Source organism: Capricornis sumatraensis, chromosome 2 (assembly GCF_032405125.1).
Source record: "Capricornis sumatraensis isolate serow.1 chromosome 2, serow.2, whole genome shotgun sequence".
NCBI lineage: Eukaryota > Metazoa > Chordata > Mammalia > Artiodactyla > Bovidae > Capricornis > Capricornis sumatraensis.
The window spans coordinates 151591520-151608761 of record NC_091070.1 but is presented as its reverse complement, the minus strand read 5'-3'; the positions used below and the strand labels follow the sequence as shown (position 1 = coordinate 151608761).

The window sequence follows — 17242 nt, the reverse complement described above, 5'->3', positions numbered from 1 at the left end:
CCCAGGCCTGGAGCATTGAGGCAAAGCTTCGTGAGGGGCATACGCTCTGGACTCGGAAGCGTAGTCAAGGAGCAGGCAAAAGTGCTGTACAGCAAATTCATTATACTTAATTAAATTTGTTTTTTTTGCTTCCAAAAGTAATACAGGTTTGTTATGAAACAACTTGCTAGCATTGGAAAGTGAATGCCGCTAATAATCTTCCATGCTAGTGCTCACAGTCGCTCCCTGTCGGATTACCAGTCTGGAGCTGTGGGACTCTGAGGCTCTGAGGATTCGTCGGGGGAAGGTGAAGGTCAGCTCCGGTCTTCCCACCAGCAGGGGGAGGCACACTGCACTCCGGCCGACCGGCTGGTCTCTCTTCCACACGTCCCTGGCGTGATCGTCGGCGCTACATACTGCGCCTGCGCGCGCGCCGCGGCCTTTTTCCCCCCCGGAGCCGTGCTGGTTCTGCAGCTCTGTGGCAAGCCGCGGAGTTGGGGTTCTGTTCCTCAGGATGGTGAGTGGGTATCCCGCTGCTGGGGCTACAGATGCATGGGGCCTCCCTCTCCTTGTCCTAAAGCCCGCCTAGAGTTTGTTTAGCGCGGCGCAGGAGTCGGATGGCGTTAGATTGCCGGCTCCGCTGTGGTCGGGCTGCAGCTCCCAGCGTGGCCTTAATGGCTGCCACGACGCTCAAGCTTAGTTGGGGGAGGGGTTGAAGGAGATGGGAGCTGGGACAGGGGATTGAGGAGGAGGTGAGTATAGTAGACAAACGGTGTGGATAGTGTATAGTTCTGGCTTGGCAGAGGGGAACTCCGGCAGGCGGCCCGGAAGGGAAGATTGCATGGAGTCGGTCTCAGACTACTGGACTGAGTGGAGACGGGCTGTGGCTTCTCGGACCCAGCTCCGCTCATGACTGGTGGCTTTTCCGAGGGAGCGTCGGGGTCGGCAAGTTGTTTCGAAAACCTGTGTTACTGGGCCGAAGAAGTGGCTTTTAACCCAAAACCGTCAGTAGAGCCTGGAGGCTGTGGTGTCTTTGGGCCCTGAAAGCAAGCCCATTTACTTTGATGTGCCTCTCCTGCCTTTTTCTCTAAATTGTCGCTGGTACCAGATTTTAGTGGGTTTTCGGGTGGTGTGATGCTGTAGTTTGTGGAGCACTGTTTTAATCGGAAGTAATTGCTGAATATGTGCTTGGCCAGTTGTGTTTCGTGACAAGAAATTTAGGCTTTTGAAAAAAGTTCGTGGAAAGGGAAAATATTAGGTTCACGAAGTGGGACAGCATTAAGAACAGGCTGACGTTTGCAAAATAGTTGTCTTAAGCAAAAGTTGGACACAAGGATTGTTGGTCCAAGAGGGAATGAAAGTGGAGAGTGTTTAAAACTTTAATAGTGTTCGTTTTATATCTGGTTACTATAATAAATTGGCCTGCATTTCGTATGTTTGTTTTTTCATTCCTGTTTTGGCGCTGATTCATCTTTATTTTGTTTTATAGAACTGTCAGTCTTGATAGATGGGAAATAGAAGAAAAATGATTTGATTTCTCAGATTTGAGAAAGTGATGGTTTTCTGGATTCACTTTTGAAGTTTAGGTTGTTACTTTGTTACAAAGTTAAGTTGTTACTTTGTTACCAAGTTAAATGGCAAAGGTATCAAGCTAAAACGTTTATCAAAGTTTTAATAACTTATTCTTTTATCTTAAAGGGGTTTGTTAAAGTTGTCAAGAACAAGGCCTACTTCAAGAGATACCAAGTGAAATTCAGAAGAAGGCGAGGTATGGTCAGGTTTTCATATTCTCAGTAGGAAAAGGTTCTGCTTTGTAGCAGAGTGGACTTTTTTAATTTATTTTTTTCTTTCAGAGGGCAAAACTGACTACTATGCTCGGAAACGATTGGTGATCCAAGATAAAAATAAGTACAACACACCTAAATACAGAATGATAGTTCGTGTAACGAACAGAGATATCATTTGTCAGGTAAGTTGTATTTTAGACTTAAATAATAGTTGGTAACCTCCACCCCACTTCTTCCCTCACTGTGCTAGAGACATACCTGGGAAGCAGAACAAATGTATGGATTAGGTCTGTCTAGTTTGGTGCCTGGCACTCCAAAAAACGTTCATTTAGTAGTTTTAGTAGGTCTGAAGGTGGAGCCTGGAAAATTGGTAGTGTTAAAAAAAAAATACTCAGAAGATTTTAATCCATTCACTTTAGGGGGGTGGATTAGAGAAATTTATGGTTCTATGCTGTTTTGTGGGGGATTGGGAGGATAAATTTAAGACCTAGTAGAAGGTTCTTGCCCATTGTAATTCCAGTAGGATAATAGAATTTGTTGTGGACTAAGTCAATCCACTGCTTTGAAGAGGTAGGTGGGTGTGAATATTAAACTCTTAAGAGTGTTCTTATTCCTGTATATTGTTTGAAGTAGTTTTAGTAAATATGTATGAAGGTGTCTCCCGTGCAAAAGATTTTCAGAAAGCAGCAGTTTGCTCAGCCATGTCCAACTCTGCGACCCAGTGGACTGCAGCACACTGGGCTTCCCTGTCCATTACCAGCTGTGTAATTTGAGACATGTATTGTGGCATTTGACTCAAACCTACCTGCTGTAGTTGAGGAAGCCAAATCTGTAGCTGAAACAGTGAGTGGGTTTAATTAACAAAGACAAGTCTTAAGTGATGCAGGTGTGTATCTAGCTTTTCGTTAAGTCCTTTGACAAAGATACTTGGGACAAGTAATCAGTGAAAACAGATTACTAACCTCATTTTTCTTTTATTGTAGATTGCTTATGCCCGTATAGAAGGAGATATGATAGTTTGTGCAGCTTATGCACACGAACTCCCAAAATATGGTGTGAAGGTTGGCCTGACAAATTATGCTGCCGCATATTGTACTGGCCTGCTGCTGGCCCGCAGGGTATGTACAAGATTATTTCAATTGGCATATTTTGGAATTAGCTCACTGGAGTTGTCTGTAACATAGATGGTTCATACATGGATCAGATACCTTCAACCATGGCGACAGAGGAGTGCCCTTGTTGCCCTGTGGTTTACAAGGGCACCACTGCAGAAGATAATTTTATAAATGCATTGTTTCTAACAGATACACTTTCTAATCTGGGGAAGCCTTTTTTTCCTCTTCAGTTTTCCTTCCTGTTTGTTGGGTGTATCTAGGCCAGTAGAATTTTCTGCAGTGATGGATATCTGTAATCTATGCTGTCTGATGTGGTAACCACTAGCCACATATATTGAGTGCTTGAGATGTTTTCAGTGCTACTCGTAACTGAGTTTTTAACTTAAATATGAATAACTGGCTGTGGCTGGTTGGTGGCTACTTGTTGGACAGATCTACTCAGAAGTGTAGATCTTGTGAGCATCAGCATACGTTAAAAATGCAGACTGTTCTCCACACCTTCAGAAATTATGTTTTGATAGGATGTCCACGTGATTTATATACATGCTAAGTTTTGAGAAGCAGTGCCTTAAGCTTTTGGGGTGGGGGTAGGCATTGGTGGGGGTATTCAGTTTTGTTTTAATAATCTTTGCCTCTGGGTGGCAGCATTTCGTATAATACAGAAAGGAAATGAAAGTGTAATTTTTGCCTTGTTTTTGTTTTCTTGGTTACTGACCTTGTTTTGCATTGGAGTTGTTAAGCATGTGTTATTGTTGGGGACCCAGATCTTCACCGGTTATAAACATGTTTGGTTGCGGAACACCGTCTTTTATATGAGAGCATTTTAGTGCAAAGGCACTACTTGTGAAACCATAGCCACCTGACGTGTATTAGCAGAGTAGTGGCTTAATTAACATAATGTAGTGCCTTGGTAGAGATAAAAAGATGTTCTTTTAAGTACTGTGTCCTAATTGATTGCTACAAAAATCAAGTATGGACAGTGTAGCCGATTCAGAAACTATTAAACAGTTATACTTGTGATTAAAATTGGATGTCTGAAATGTCTTCAAAAGTAGGTTGGGATAAAGAGAAAAGTGAATTGGAAAGAATTCGTTTGTTTGGGTGTTAAAGTTGTGAATTTTGAGATATTTTAGAGTTGTTTGAATATATTCTGATAAGCATTTAGACTGGCTTCTTTGTTAATAGCTTCTTAATAGGTTTGGTATGGACAAAATTTATGAAGGCCAAGTCGAGGTGACTGGTGATGAATACAATGTGGAAAGCATTGATGGTCAACCTGGTGCCTTCACCTGTTACTTGGATGCAGGACTTGCCAGAACTACTACCGGGAATAAAGTTTTTGGGGCCCTAAAGGGAGCTGTCGATGGAGGCTTGTCTATCCCTCACAGGTAATAGTATTCAAGACCACGTTTCCTGGACTCCAAAACGGCACTATTTCTAAGCAGTTGGGCTTTGGAGAAAACTGAACCAGTGAAAGTAATAGTAGTATCATTGTGTGCTTGCCATGTGCTGGGTACTGTGTAAAAGGAACTTGGCGGGGTAGGAAGGGATTGTAACATGGATTATAAGTGAAGAGACTGGGCTTCAGAGGTAAAATGAATTGTCCAAGGTTTTAGAGCCCGTAAGTAGAGAAGCCAGTGTTGAAACCACTACCTTTTGTGTGTGGCTAAGTTTTGGTTGAAGTAAAGTGAAAGTCGCTCAGGCATATCTGACTCTTCCCCACACCATGGACTATACAGTCCATGGAATTCTCCAGGCCAGAATACTGGAGTGGGTAGCCCTTCCTTTCTCCCAGGGAATCTTCCCAACCCAGGGATCGAACCCAGGTCTCCTGCATTGCAGGGGGATTCTTTACAAGCTGGGCCACAAGGTAAATTTTGGTTAGAAATGAGCAACTCTATTCCACCAGTACTTCCCCTCCCCCTCACTTGCCTGTTTTGGCAGGGGAGTGGTAAAGAGTAAAATATAACCTAACTGGCACTTATTTCTATAATGTAGGGGGTTTGCGGGGAGAGGGTTGTGTCTTGCCAGTTCTCTTGCAAAGGCACCTGTTAAATGTAATCTGGAACAAATCACTTTTAGCATGTACCCTGAGGCACCACTAAGTAATTGTAGGTTTTCAGGAAAGTAGTTTTGAGATGTGCCTATGAAATATGGAGAACTAACTTTATAGTGGCCTTGGTTCATTTAATAGTTTTTAAATGTGCTTGTGGCATGATTTTCTGTCCAGGAATTCAGAAATTAGCTGCTGAATGATGATATCCCACTAACTGAGCAGTCCGTAGTTGGTCCTTTGGTTGCATATGATGCAATTAATTGTTTCAAGACGGGACTGATGGCAGCTACTGAAATGAATTCCTGGTAGTAAACTGATTTCAACCAGTATATACTAAAATATGGAAAACTTTATTTCAGTACCAAACGGTTCCCTGGTTATGATTCAGAAAGCAAAGAATTCAGTGCTGAGGTACACCGAAAGCACATCATGGGGCAAAACGTGGCAGATTACATGCGTTACCTGATTGAAGAAGATGAAGATGCTTACAAGAAACAGTTCTCTCAGTACATAAAGAACAACGTAACTCCAGACATGGTAAAAAATTTTTAAATGCCTGTATTGGTAAATTTATAGAACCGAGTTTTCTATCTGTTTTGGGTAGGTACATTAATACAGTTTTATCTCAGGTTAACAGTTAAAATTAAATAAGGGCATGTTTGTAGGTATAGACCTTAAAAAGTAGTTTTTGGCTTAAAATGAAATTGGGATATTGGGCCCAGGACAAGTTAAAAAGTCAGAAAAGATATTAGAAGGAGCTAGGCTTGTGACAAGGCATGCTTCTAGGAATCTTTTAGATGCTTAAAGATGGCAAGCTTCAAGCATCCAAATCTAAAGCATTTGGTGGCTCTTATGCATTTGGCTGTTCTATAGTTAAAAAATTCATTCATGTGGTTCTACTCTGATATGAGGTGCTGTTTACTAAACTTCCCTTTTTTTGAGATAATAGGGGAAAGGTTCATTCTTCATTATAGCCAGTAAGTGCCATGTTGGTTTTCTGTCTCAGGCATGCACATAAAAGGAGAGGGACAGGCCTATCACGAGTTGTGTGTGATGTTGCAGAAGTGAAAGGGCCCGTGTTTTCTCAAGTTTAATGTTGTGAAGTTTATCACACCTAAAGTTGAGTCTCAGGGTTATCTCTTAACACATTGAAGTAATTGAAGATGATAGTGCTAGTTTTGATAATGAGGGCATAGAACACCAAAATCACAGATTATAAAACCTACAAATATAGAATTTTATGTAAATTGATGGTTTATATGTCAAGTAATTGTTATTAGGTTCTTTCTGTTGGTGCATAGTTTGTACTTTGGTATACCTATGTCTAAAAATTATATTTAAAATAGAATTATAATTGGGTGGTAGATTACTTAATGTCATTTGTATGCTTAGTAAACAGTCTTTTAAGACTGAATAAACACTGTAGTTCTGAGTTTCTGAGCTAGGAAATGGGTAGTTTTATATTAGTAATGTAGATGCATGTTAATTTTGACGAGTATATTTATGTTACTATTGACATCACCCTAGTATTAAAAATAACTTTTAGTTTTGACTGATTCTGCTTTGCCTGTAAAACTTCCTAAGCTACATGTGTTTTCAGATGTCTGCTTCCTGATTCTTTCTTAATGCATGGTATACTTCAGCCAGACCATTCTTTGGCTAATCTTTTCACAGTAAGCTCATTCATTTTATCTGTAGAGGCCTTCATTTTATCTGTAGAGGCCTCTGCTTATGTGTGCCTCCTGAAATCTGCACACATCTGGTATGTCTCCAACAGAAAGTGGTCCTTTTATAAACTAAATTCATGGTATTATCTACATACATGGTTGTATTTCCTATGGAATTGACCTTGTGGAAGAAGTGAACTGGGTTGGTTAGATTTGTTAAATGGCTGCATTTGAAGTCATTAAATTTGTTAAATACAGTAGAGAGCTGTAATAGCTAAGAGAAGTAGAGAAACTTTAAAAGGGATTTAGGTATTTGAGGTCTCAAGTGCTGTTTTAAGTTTTTGCATTATTTTCCTTGGCTAATGAGCTTTATACAAATGCATGTAGTAATTGCATTTTATCCAGGTTGAACGTGTAGAGATCTGGATTAACTTGACTCATTCTTACGAAGGTAACTGTTACTGCGTTTCAGGCATTTTCCTTTCTTCATGACTTGATCTTCCATGTGTTTGGTAGTCATTTGCTTGGGTTAGGGAGTATTGAAACAATTCAGAGTTGCAACATTGTTTTTTGTTAAATTTTAGAACAAAATTCTCAGTAATGTTTCTAATAGCCTTTCAGGATTTTCTACGGAAATTCAGACCTCTTTCTGATTCCACTAAGGCCTGATACTGCCAGATAGGGTGATTTGTGGTAATAGATCAGGAGGTTCCTGGTATGGGATCCTGGGAATAACTTTTGTAAAGACCTATCAGAAATCAGTGGAAAACAGAAATAATGGGGAATATGGGAGGACAGAGATGTATTTGGCATTTGTTTGTTGGCCCACATATTCCTCGTTGTAACCTCTTAAATGCTGGCCTGTATCCGTACTTGAATGAAAGAATTTAGGTCAGATGGTTTTAAGTGAGCGTAGTATGTGTTTCTATAGAAACAATTTATTCTGAACTTGACTCAAGAAGTATAGCTGAACAGTTCAGAAATTTTTGTGAATTTTTTTTTTGTTTTTTGAGGAAGATTAAGTTATGTTTTGTGAATAGTGTCAGTTCATATTGCCTGTGGTAAAAACTGGGACTTAGGAAAATGTGGTTTTCATACAGATACCAACATGGACTTAGTGTAACTCCTTTTGAGACTCTGTCTTAGAAGGACAAAGAAGAGCAAGCAGTAGAATAGTGTGTCACGTTATCGTTTAGGGCATATGAAATGAAACCAAGTACTGTTTGCTTTGCTTTGTTTCAGATGGAGGAGATGTATAAGAAAGCTCATGCTGCAATACGAGAGAATCCAGTGTATGAGAAGAAGCCTAAGAAAGAAGTTAAAAAGAAGAGGTGTGTATCTTTTCTTTTGGAAAGAAAGGTTGGGAGGGGTTCTTGCCTTGTTGCATCTCACTCAGACTCTGAAATTGTGCAAACTCGATCACTAGCTCTGCATGATGTTGCAGAGGTGAGGGGAACCAGGTTTGCTAAAGTGACTGTGGTGATAGAAATGTACTAGCCTCGGATGCTACCGAGGTGGCTCATTCTATCCCAGTACATTGTAACTACTGCTGCTTTTTTGGCTGTGCTGCATGGCACATGGGATTTTAATAATGAGTCTAAGCATTATACTTAAATCTTCACTTGATTTTTGGTCCTGTGATATAATAGGGCAATATCACAGAAATTGGAATTTGGAAAGTTAGACTAAGATCATAAATGAGTACATGTGTTGAGAATTGGATTATTTGACTTTTAAAGTCTGTCTTTTTCAAAGTTAAATATTCTCTATGCTCTTTAGTTATGGTTTTTAAAAGTTACATCCCTTTTTCTTTTTGTTTCCTAGGTGGAACCGTCCCAAAATGTCACTTGCCCAGAAGAAAGATCGGGTAGCTCAGAAGAAGGCAAGCTTCCTTAGAGCTCAGGAACGAGCTGCTGAGAGTTAAACCAAACCACAATTTTCTATCAAGATTTTTCAGATAATACAATAATAAACTTATTGAACAAGCAGCTGTTTGTGTTAAGCTCTTGTTAATGGAATTTTGGAAAGCACCTGACATAGCCAGTATTTTCCTTCCAGAAACAAGTATAGCTTTTCCCAGAGCTTACATATTGCCTAAAGGTTCATATCTGCTTCTTGGGCATCAGTTCCTCCTGACAGGAGTTAATTCAAGTCTGGTAAGCAACAGACAAACCTTCCACTGGAAGTATTTCTTCAATTCATTTATTGTAACCACATGATAAGTGGGAATAAAAAGTACCTTCAAAGTTTACAATTTTAACGTAAGAAAAACTGATACTAATTCCCGGCTTTAATTTTTCAGAGGAAACTGTCCCATGAAGGTCATATAATTTTAACTTGTTCATTTTAACCAGGTGAAGCTTTGAGCAGAAAATACTGGGTCTTTCTCACATGAGCTGTTTCATTTTATAGAGTTGAAAGGCACATGCCAGATCTGAATAAACAAGAGAGGAGCACATATCAACCCCTGTATGTCAAATTTACATGACAAAGCATTAGGTGGGTAAATTTACATGCCTCTTAAGAAACAGCCCTTTGGCCAATAGGGAATAATGTTTGAAAAGTTATTAATAGGAAGTTGTATGATTTCAGAGTCCCACTCTGAATAGCTCAGATTCAAGATATGTGGAACTGTTGGGTCTGTGGCCTAAAGATGTACCTTTTGAAGGACCAGTGGCTGGTTACTATGATACAGATGCTTTAAATCTAGGATGATGAAAGCTCATCCATATTCAGCCTCTGAAATTGGCAGTTCCATACTGCCAGAAAGAATCTTCCTGATGGGTTTCAAGTGGGGAAGGGCCACTCAACATTCTGAAGCCATGTAAAATTTCATACATAAATGGATTTTAGTGTGTAATATAAGAAACCATGCTATTAACCCAACACCTGTTTATAAAGGAGTAATTTTAATTTACCTGCTTTGCAGTCTTAATTCCTGTTAATGTGCAAACTTTACCATGCTAAGACATTAGTAAATTTATAAATTTTCTTTTTTAAATAGCAGCTTCAATGCAGACACAATTTCCAGCACTGATATTTGGCTAACAAATCTACAAAATACTCTTCACTGTTGATGTTTATGGAATGAGGCTTTTCACAGCATTATTTTTTAAGTCATTAGTCAAAATAGTTAACACGGTAGATGTACTAGGAAGTTTACCAAGAGTTTCTAAAAGGACAGGAATAAATTTTTGGACCTTTTGATCCTGTAACTCCTGCCTTCAGCAATCAACATGTATTTTAAGATGATGGCTTCCTTAGGACCAGGGGAAAGGAGTTCGTTAACGCAAGGGTTTGAATCAAGCCATGTAGAAAAAATGATGAATAGTTTTCTTTTGAAGTGCTAAGTTTCTTAAAATGGTCACAATGTCCAAATGAACTAAGAGTCATTTGTGTAGGAAATTTTCTTCCACAGTAATGTTTTTAGGTTATTTAGTATCAAAGAATGTTCCATTTCCATTTGATTTGCTGTGACTTTGAGAGCAATACAAGAATACAGCTGCTTTTCTAATTCCTCGCGAATTTCACTTGGAGCACCACGCAGTAGGTAGTCTTTGAGTAACTGACAGGCTTTTGCCAAGTTCGGTTGTATCACTTCTGAAGTACATTTCATTGTACTCTGGTCACAGCTAGTTCGACAATCCGTGCCATAGACACAGTCCAAATCAGACTCACAGTGACGATCCTTTATAAGTTCTTTCAGGTTTGTCTCTGGCACGATTTTTCTCATGTCCACCATTTTCAAGTCATATTTATCATTATATCCTAGGTTTTTGGCACTAGTATCACACATGAGGAAGTTTCCATATGGGCCATGGAAAACATCTTCCACAAATTCTAGAAGTCCTATGGCTATTTTAGCCTTTCTAGGCCATGATGGTGTGAACAACTGATCCATACTTCTTCTGAACCCAGATGGTATAAAAAGTTCAATGACCCAGGGAAGGCTTATTCCATAAAGAGAGGTATATTCGACGCTTTCCATCACATAGAGATCACCACAGAATCCCATTAATTTTGGGGTATGTTCTTTATCTTGAAGTATCACCATGAGAAGAAATTCATTTAATTGAAGAAGTGCCCATGCTGACTTCGCTTCCCCCAAGGAAACCTGGCCATCTTTGTCTCCATCAGCTACTGTCAAGATGAGGTTAACCAGCTCAGAGAGGTTCCCTTGGTCACCCAACTTTGCCTGTAAAGATAAGAACTTGGCTAATTACACAGAAGGTATGAAAAATGAGTATCCCATGTGTAACATACATACTAACTTCCTTTATGGGAATGATTACCCTGCTAAGTAATAACCTTCCTACTGGAATACCCATAGGAGATTTAATACATTCCCAGATATTTATTGAAGAAGGCAATGGCACCCCACTCCAGTACTCTTGCCTGGAAAATCCCATGGACGGAGGAGCCTGGTAGGCTGTAGTCCATGGGGTCGCTAAGAGTCGGGCATGACTGAGTGATTTCACTTTTGCTCTTCACTTTCATGCTTTGGAGAAGGAAATGGCAACCCACTCCAATATTCTTGCCTAGAGAATCCCAGGGATGGGGGAGCCTGGTGGGCTGCCGTCTATGGGGTCGCACAGAGTCAGACATGACTGAAGTGACTTAGCAGCAGTAGCAGCAGCAGCAGATATTTATATTTGTCAAGTCAAAACTATGCTTTAGGTACTTGCAGTAAAACCCACTTTGCTAAGTATACTTATCTGTTAAGAAATGACCACCCTAACTCCCATAATCTCCTTAAACCCTGTAGATAGTTAACCAAACCATTAATTATTCTTTGCCTTATCCATACACTTGCAAAATTGCAGTGTAATTTGCCCATATCCAAAGTTGTAAAGGTCAACTACAAATTACTATCTCTTATTTTGTAATTGTTTTTACATTTCATTCAAGTATATTGTTACAATAGTAAAGGCTAAAAAGTGATTTCCCTATGAATGTTCCCTGGCACAAAACAGTCTAAAAGTATCAACTGTCCAAAGAAAAGAAAGATTTTGAGTGAAAATATGAGTGCAATGAAAATGAGAAAAATATTCTTTCCAGAAGTGTTAATTATTTTCATCTTTTAATGTTTCTATTTAATTCTTTAAAAAAAATGGGTCTACTAATTTTATTTCACCTTTTTAAAAATGGTGTACTGGTTATAATGTGAAGCTATAGAGCAGCCCATCTACTTAATGAACTCTCCTTTCACATTGGGACGTTTTTAGCTATAATAAGTAATGTTAAAGTAAACACCCTCCTTTTTTTTTTTTCCTTTTCTTTGAATTATTTCCTCAAGATAGAGTCCTTGATACAGCAACATTTTTATGGCTTACAATGAAATCCTGCCAGCTTCTAGAAAAGAACCACGTCATACCAGCAACATGTGAATGCATATACTTACCTTAAAGAGACTGTAGACCATCTCTTTGAATTTCTGGACAGTAGTTCCCCTAGTTGGCTTATCAAATAGCACTATTTCTTTTCTTGGTTCCAATTCTGTACCAAAATCAAGATGAAGTGCTTGTTCCATTTGACACTTCACAACACCCGGTAGATTATCCCAAATCCCTAAATACATCTGGGAAAAGAATGACAAATTATGCTTTAGGCAGAGTAGAAGACCCTCATCTAATCTACATGATATTTTTAGTGTCCTCTTCCTCTGAAAAAAGGGGTTTTCCTGGTGGCTCAGCAGTAAAGAATTCACCTGCAATGCAGGACACTGCCTCCAATGCAGGAGACACGGGTTTGATCCCTGAGACAGGAATATCCCCTGAAGAAAGAAATGCAATCCACTCCAGTATTCTTGCCAGGATAATCCCATGGACAGAGGAGCCTGGTGGGCCACAGTCCATAGGGCCACAAGATTCAGACATGACTTAGGGACTAAACCACCAATACCTCTTAAAAAAACAAATGAGCAACAAAACATTGACATTGAGCTGACTTTCTTTCTGAATTGCAAATCTGAAATCATACTTCAAAGCTTTTTTCTCTCAATTTTCCTAATTAAAAAATATTACATACCTAAATATATATATGTGTATTTTTACCATGATCAGTTTTATTGTTTTCCAGTTTTTAAATCATGCTAAAATATGAAAAATAGAACATTTGATCATCTTAACCATGTTTAACATCCAGTTCCGTGGTATTAGATTTCATGAACTTGTGCTATAATCACCATCATCTGTCTCCAGAACTCTTCATTTTCTAAAATTGAAACTATCTATTAAACAATAACTCCGTTTGCCCCCTTCCTCAGCCCTGCCATCCACCAGTCTACTGTCTCTGATTTCAACTACTCACTTTGAGTATCTTATGTAAGTGTCCTTTTCTAACAAGCTTATAATGTCCTCAAGGTTTACCAAATTGCAGCAAGTGTCAGAATTTCCACCTTTTTTAATGCTGAATAATACTATATTGTAGGAATAGCCCACATTTTGCATTTCCATTCATACATCAATGGACACTTGAGTTGCTTCCGTTTTAGCTATTGTGCATAATTATGAATATGGATCTACAAATATATCTTTGAGATCCTGATTTCACTTCTTTTACATATATACCCAGAAGTGGAATTGCTGAATCATAAGGTCACATTACTTCTAACGTTTTCAGGAACTGCCAACCTGTTTTCTTCAGTGGCTATACTATTTTAAATTCCCACCAATAGTGGGTTCTAGTTTTTTTTATATTATTGCCAACACCTGTTTTTTTTTTTAAAACAGTAGCCATTCTGATGGGTGTGACGTGGTATCTTTTTCTCTTTGGCCATTCCACGTGGCATGTGGGATCTTAGTTCCCCAACCAGGGATTGACCCAGGCCCCGGCAGTGACAGCATGGAGTCCTAACCACTAGACGGCCAGGGAATTTCCCTCAGTGTGGGTTTGATTTGCATTTCCCTATAATCAGTGATGTTGAGGATCTTTTCATGTACTCATTAGATATATGTATACCATTTTTTGAGAAATGTCTATTCAAATTCTTTGACCTTTTTTTTTTTTTTTTTTAATTTTGGCTGCTCTGGGTCTTCCTAGCAGCATGTGGGTGGGCTTTCTCCAGTTCTGGCACATGGCTCTCTAGCTGTGGTGCATGGGCTTATTTGCTCCGAGACCTGTGGGATCTTAGTTCCTTGAACGGGGATCAAAGCCACGTCCCCTGCATGAAGGAGGATTCTTAACCAATGGACCAGGGAAGTCCCTGCCAATTTTTAAATACAGCTGGGTTTCTCATTGTTGTGGAGTTTCAGGAGCCCTCTATATATTCTGGATATTAATCCCCTATCAGATATGTCATTTGCAAATACTTTCTCCCATTCTGTTTCTTTTTCACTCTACTGATATAGACCTTTGATGCTCAAAGTTTAAAAATTCTTATGAAGTACAATTTGTTTATTTTTTTCTTTTGTTGCCTGTGGAAGAAATCATTGCCAAACCCAATGTCACAAAGCTTTTACCTAATGTTTTCATGTAAGAGTTTCATAGTTTTAATTCGTATCTTTCGATCTTTGATCTATTTTGACTTGAATTTTGTGTATGGTGTTAGGTAAGGGTCCAACTTCATTCTTTTGCATGTATATATCCAGATTTCCCAGTACTATTTGTTAAAAAAGAGTTCTTTCCCTATTGAATGGTCTTAGCACGCTTGTCAAAAATTATATGACTGTATATGTGAGGGTTTATTCCTGGGCTATTATATTCCTTTAGTCTATATATCTGTCCTCATTGTTACTGTATAGAAATGCAACAGATTTTTGTGGGTTGACTTTGAATTCATTTATTAGCTCTAATAATCTTGTGAAATTTTTAGGGTTTTCTACAAATAAGATCATATCATCTATCAAGAGATAATTTTACTTTTTACTTTTGAATTTATATGCCTTTTATCTCTTTAATTGATCTTGCCAAAATTTCCAGTACTATATTAAATAGTACTGGATGCCTGGTGAAACTAGGCATCCTTGCCACCTTCTTGATCTTAGGGGAAAAGTTTTCAGTCTTTCACCACTGAGCATGATGTTAGCTGTAGGTTTTTTCACACAAGGGTTTTTACCGTGTTGAAGTAGCTGCCTTTTATTCCTAGTTTGTTAAGTGTTTTTATCGTGAGTTTTGTCAAATGCTTTTTCTGCATTAATTGTGGTGTTCCTTTTTCCCCTTTGTTATGTTAATGTCATGTATTACATTGATCAATTTTCACTGTTGAGCCATCAGAAGGTAAGAAGGATTGGTGTTAGTTTTTTAAATGTTTATTAGAATTCATGAGAGAAACCCATACGTCCAGGGCCTTTCTTGTTGGGGGACTTGATTACTGGTTTGATCTCCCTGTTAGTCTATGCAGATTTTCTATTTCTTAGTAGGTTTTGTATTTCTAGGAAGAATCTGCCCATTTCATCTAGATTATCCAACTTGTTGCTGTACAACTGTTCACTGTATTCTCACATAATCCTTTTTATCTATGTAGAACTGATTAGTAATGTCTCTGCTTCATTTCTGATTTTCATAATTTGAGTCTTCTCTCATTGTTTCTTAGTCCATCTAACTAAAAGTTTGTCAAATTTGTTGACCTTTTCAAATGATCAACTTTTGTTTTCATTGATTTTATTGTTTTTCTATTTTCTATTTCCTTGATCTCTACTGTAATCTGTATTATTTCCTTCCTTCAGCAAGGTTTAGATTTAGTTTATTCTATAATTCCTTACAATGTAAAGTTCAATTGTTTATTTGAGATCTTATCTCTTAAGTGTTTATAGCTATAGCTACAATCTTTTTTAAAGTCAGATTACACAGAAAGATGAAAAGTTCAACATCCATTTCCCCAATTCCCAGAATTAGTCATTATTAACTATCTAGCTGTTTAACAATCTATGGTGCTTCACGTTATGCCATGATCTGTTAGTTTATCTGATTATCTTACTCCCTCTAACAATGCTATGCAGTAGATACTATCATTACCCTGACTTCACTGATAGATGCACTGACGCAGAGGGCAGTGAAGCAGTATGCTGAAGGGAGTACAGTGGTGGCAAAGCTATAGCATGTGAACCCAGGCAGCCTACTGTTGCTTACACTGTTGTTATTTATTTGTAAAAAACAAATATGACCGTATTAATTAGTAATACGATTACTCACTCCTCTGCTTCAAACCCTCTAATTCAATCAGAATAAAGTCCAAAGCCCTTCTCATTGTCTGCTAGGCTTTTATGAGCTGGCCTGCTTCTCCAACCTGATCTTTACCACCTACTGCCTCAGTCTCTATATCCCATCTATGCTGGTCTTCTCTCTGTTCTTTGAACCCATCACCATCATTCCTGTTTCATGATCTCCTTCACTTGCTACTGGTTTTGCCTGGAATGTACTCTCAGTGATCTTCATACAGTTCATTCCTTCACATCATTCAAGACTCAGCCAAGAAGCCCCCTTAGGCTGACCTTCCCTAATTTCCTACGTACAGTAGATCCCTCTTCCCTCACAGGTTACCCTCTAAGCCATGACCTCATTTTATTTCCTTCATAGCCCTTATCACCGTCTGAAATGATCTTATTTTTTTAATGTTCTATTGCATTTATCTATTGGTTGTGCTGGGTCCTCGCTGACGTGCATGGGCCTTCTCTAGTTGCACTGAGTGGGGCTTCTCTTTGTTGTGGTGCATGGGCTGTTCCTTCCGGCGGCCTCTTGTGTTGCACAGCACGCGCTCTAGGTGCACAAGCTGCAGCAGTTACTGCATAAGCTGCAGCAGTTGCAGCATGCGGGCTCAGCAGTTTAGGCTCGAGGGCTCAGCTGCTGTGCCGCGTGGGCTTCGTCGCTCCGTGGCACGTGGAATCTGCCTGGACCAGAGACTGAACCCGTGTCCTGCACTGGCGGGTGGATTCTTATCTACTGTACCACCAGGGAATCCATGAAATGACCTTATTTCTTTATTGACTCTATCACCTGTCTTCTTTCACATGAAACATAAGGCATATGAGGCCAGAGGTTTCATCTGTCTTGTTCCCCATGGTCTCTCCCAATGCCTTAAGCAGTACTTAGTACTTAGCAAACAGCAGATACTCAAATATTGGACTTTATTTTAGAAAACTTCTTCAGCATGGCTAGTATTATAGACTTGAAATCTATTTAAATTTCTATAAATATTTAGAAATTAAATATATACACAGGGTGAGTCTATTTCATCGACTCACCCTGTGTATATCCTATATAAAACACACCACATTCTGTAATTACTTTACTTATTTACTTATCTGTCAGCTGTTTATGTTCCTTATCCCTCTGGGATAACATGAGACCCATAGGGAAATAATCTTATCTGTCTACTCACCCCTGTCTTCCTAACGTCTAAAATAGTGTATGGAATATGCTGGGACTAGGGGATTAATAAATACCTGTTGGATGGATGAGTCTATACAATTGAATTATTTTAATAATTCAATTAATAAGACAATTGAATTATTTTCTTCATAGCCCTTATCACTGTCTGAAATGATCTTATTTTTTTAATGTTTTATTTTATTTATACAATTGAGTTATTTAAAATAAACAATTGAATTATTTAAAATATCCTAAAGTTCCAGTTCAACAGTTCTTTTAATAAGTAGTTTAAGGTAAAATCAGAGAGCACCATAAATCTGGAATGTTAAT

General features: G+C 38.7%; 2 protein-coding genes and 2 non-coding genes across 5 annotated transcripts in view; 3 read left to right on the top strand and 1 right to left on the bottom strand.

The window, feature by feature from the left end:
* The first annotated feature begins 421 nt into the window (after window positions 1-421).
* Window positions 422-8586, top strand: RPL5 (ribosomal protein L5). Its single transcript, XM_068964052.1, has 8 exons — window positions 422-496; window positions 1678-1747; window positions 1833-1948; window positions 2750-2884; window positions 4067-4269; window positions 5297-5474; window positions 7847-7935; window positions 8429-8586. Exons 1-8 carry the CDS (start codon window positions 494-496, stop codon window positions 8526-8528), a joined length of 894 nt encoding a protein of 297 aa, XP_068820153.1. The 5' UTR covers window positions 422-493; the 3' UTR covers window positions 8529-8586.
* LOC138074723 (small nucleolar RNA SNORD21) lies at window positions 5129-5224 on the top strand. Its single transcript, XR_011144536.1, has one exon. It is a non-coding gene; the product is annotated as a small nucleolar RNA SNORD21 (small nucleolar RNA).
* LOC138074734 (small nucleolar RNA SNORA66) lies at window positions 8012-8144 on the top strand. The gene has a single exon (XR_011144546.1). It is a non-coding gene; the product is annotated as a small nucleolar RNA SNORA66 (small nucleolar RNA).
* A 256-nt stretch (window positions 8587-8842) lies between the features above and the next one.
* The window catches only part of DIPK1A (divergent protein kinase domain 1A), a 124429-nt gene continuing 116029 nt past the window's right edge, over window positions 8843-17242 (bottom strand). For both annotated transcript variants that reach the window (XM_068964562.1, XM_068964563.1), the window contains exons 4-5: window positions 12006-12182; window positions 8843-10799 (exon numbers count right to left, since the gene is read on the bottom strand). In XM_068964562.1, coding sequence (XP_068820663.1) covers window positions 9987-10799; window positions 12006-12182 — 990 coding nt within the window. In that variant the 3' untranslated portion in view covers window positions 8843-9986. The remainder of the gene's footprint in view (window positions 10800-12005; window positions 12183-17242) is intronic.

Excerpts from the sequence above, each read along its gene's own strand:
- RPL5 (XM_068964052.1), top strand. Across the intron at positions 1,949-2,749 it reads ACAGAGATATCATTTGTCAG|ATTGCTTATGCCCGTATAGA; the intron begins GTAAGTTGTATT and ends CTTTTATTGTAG. Across the intron at positions 7,936-8,428 it reads AAAGAAGTTAAAAAGAAGAG|GTGGAACCGTCCCAAAATGT; the intron begins GTGTGTATCTTT and ends TTTGTTTCCTAG.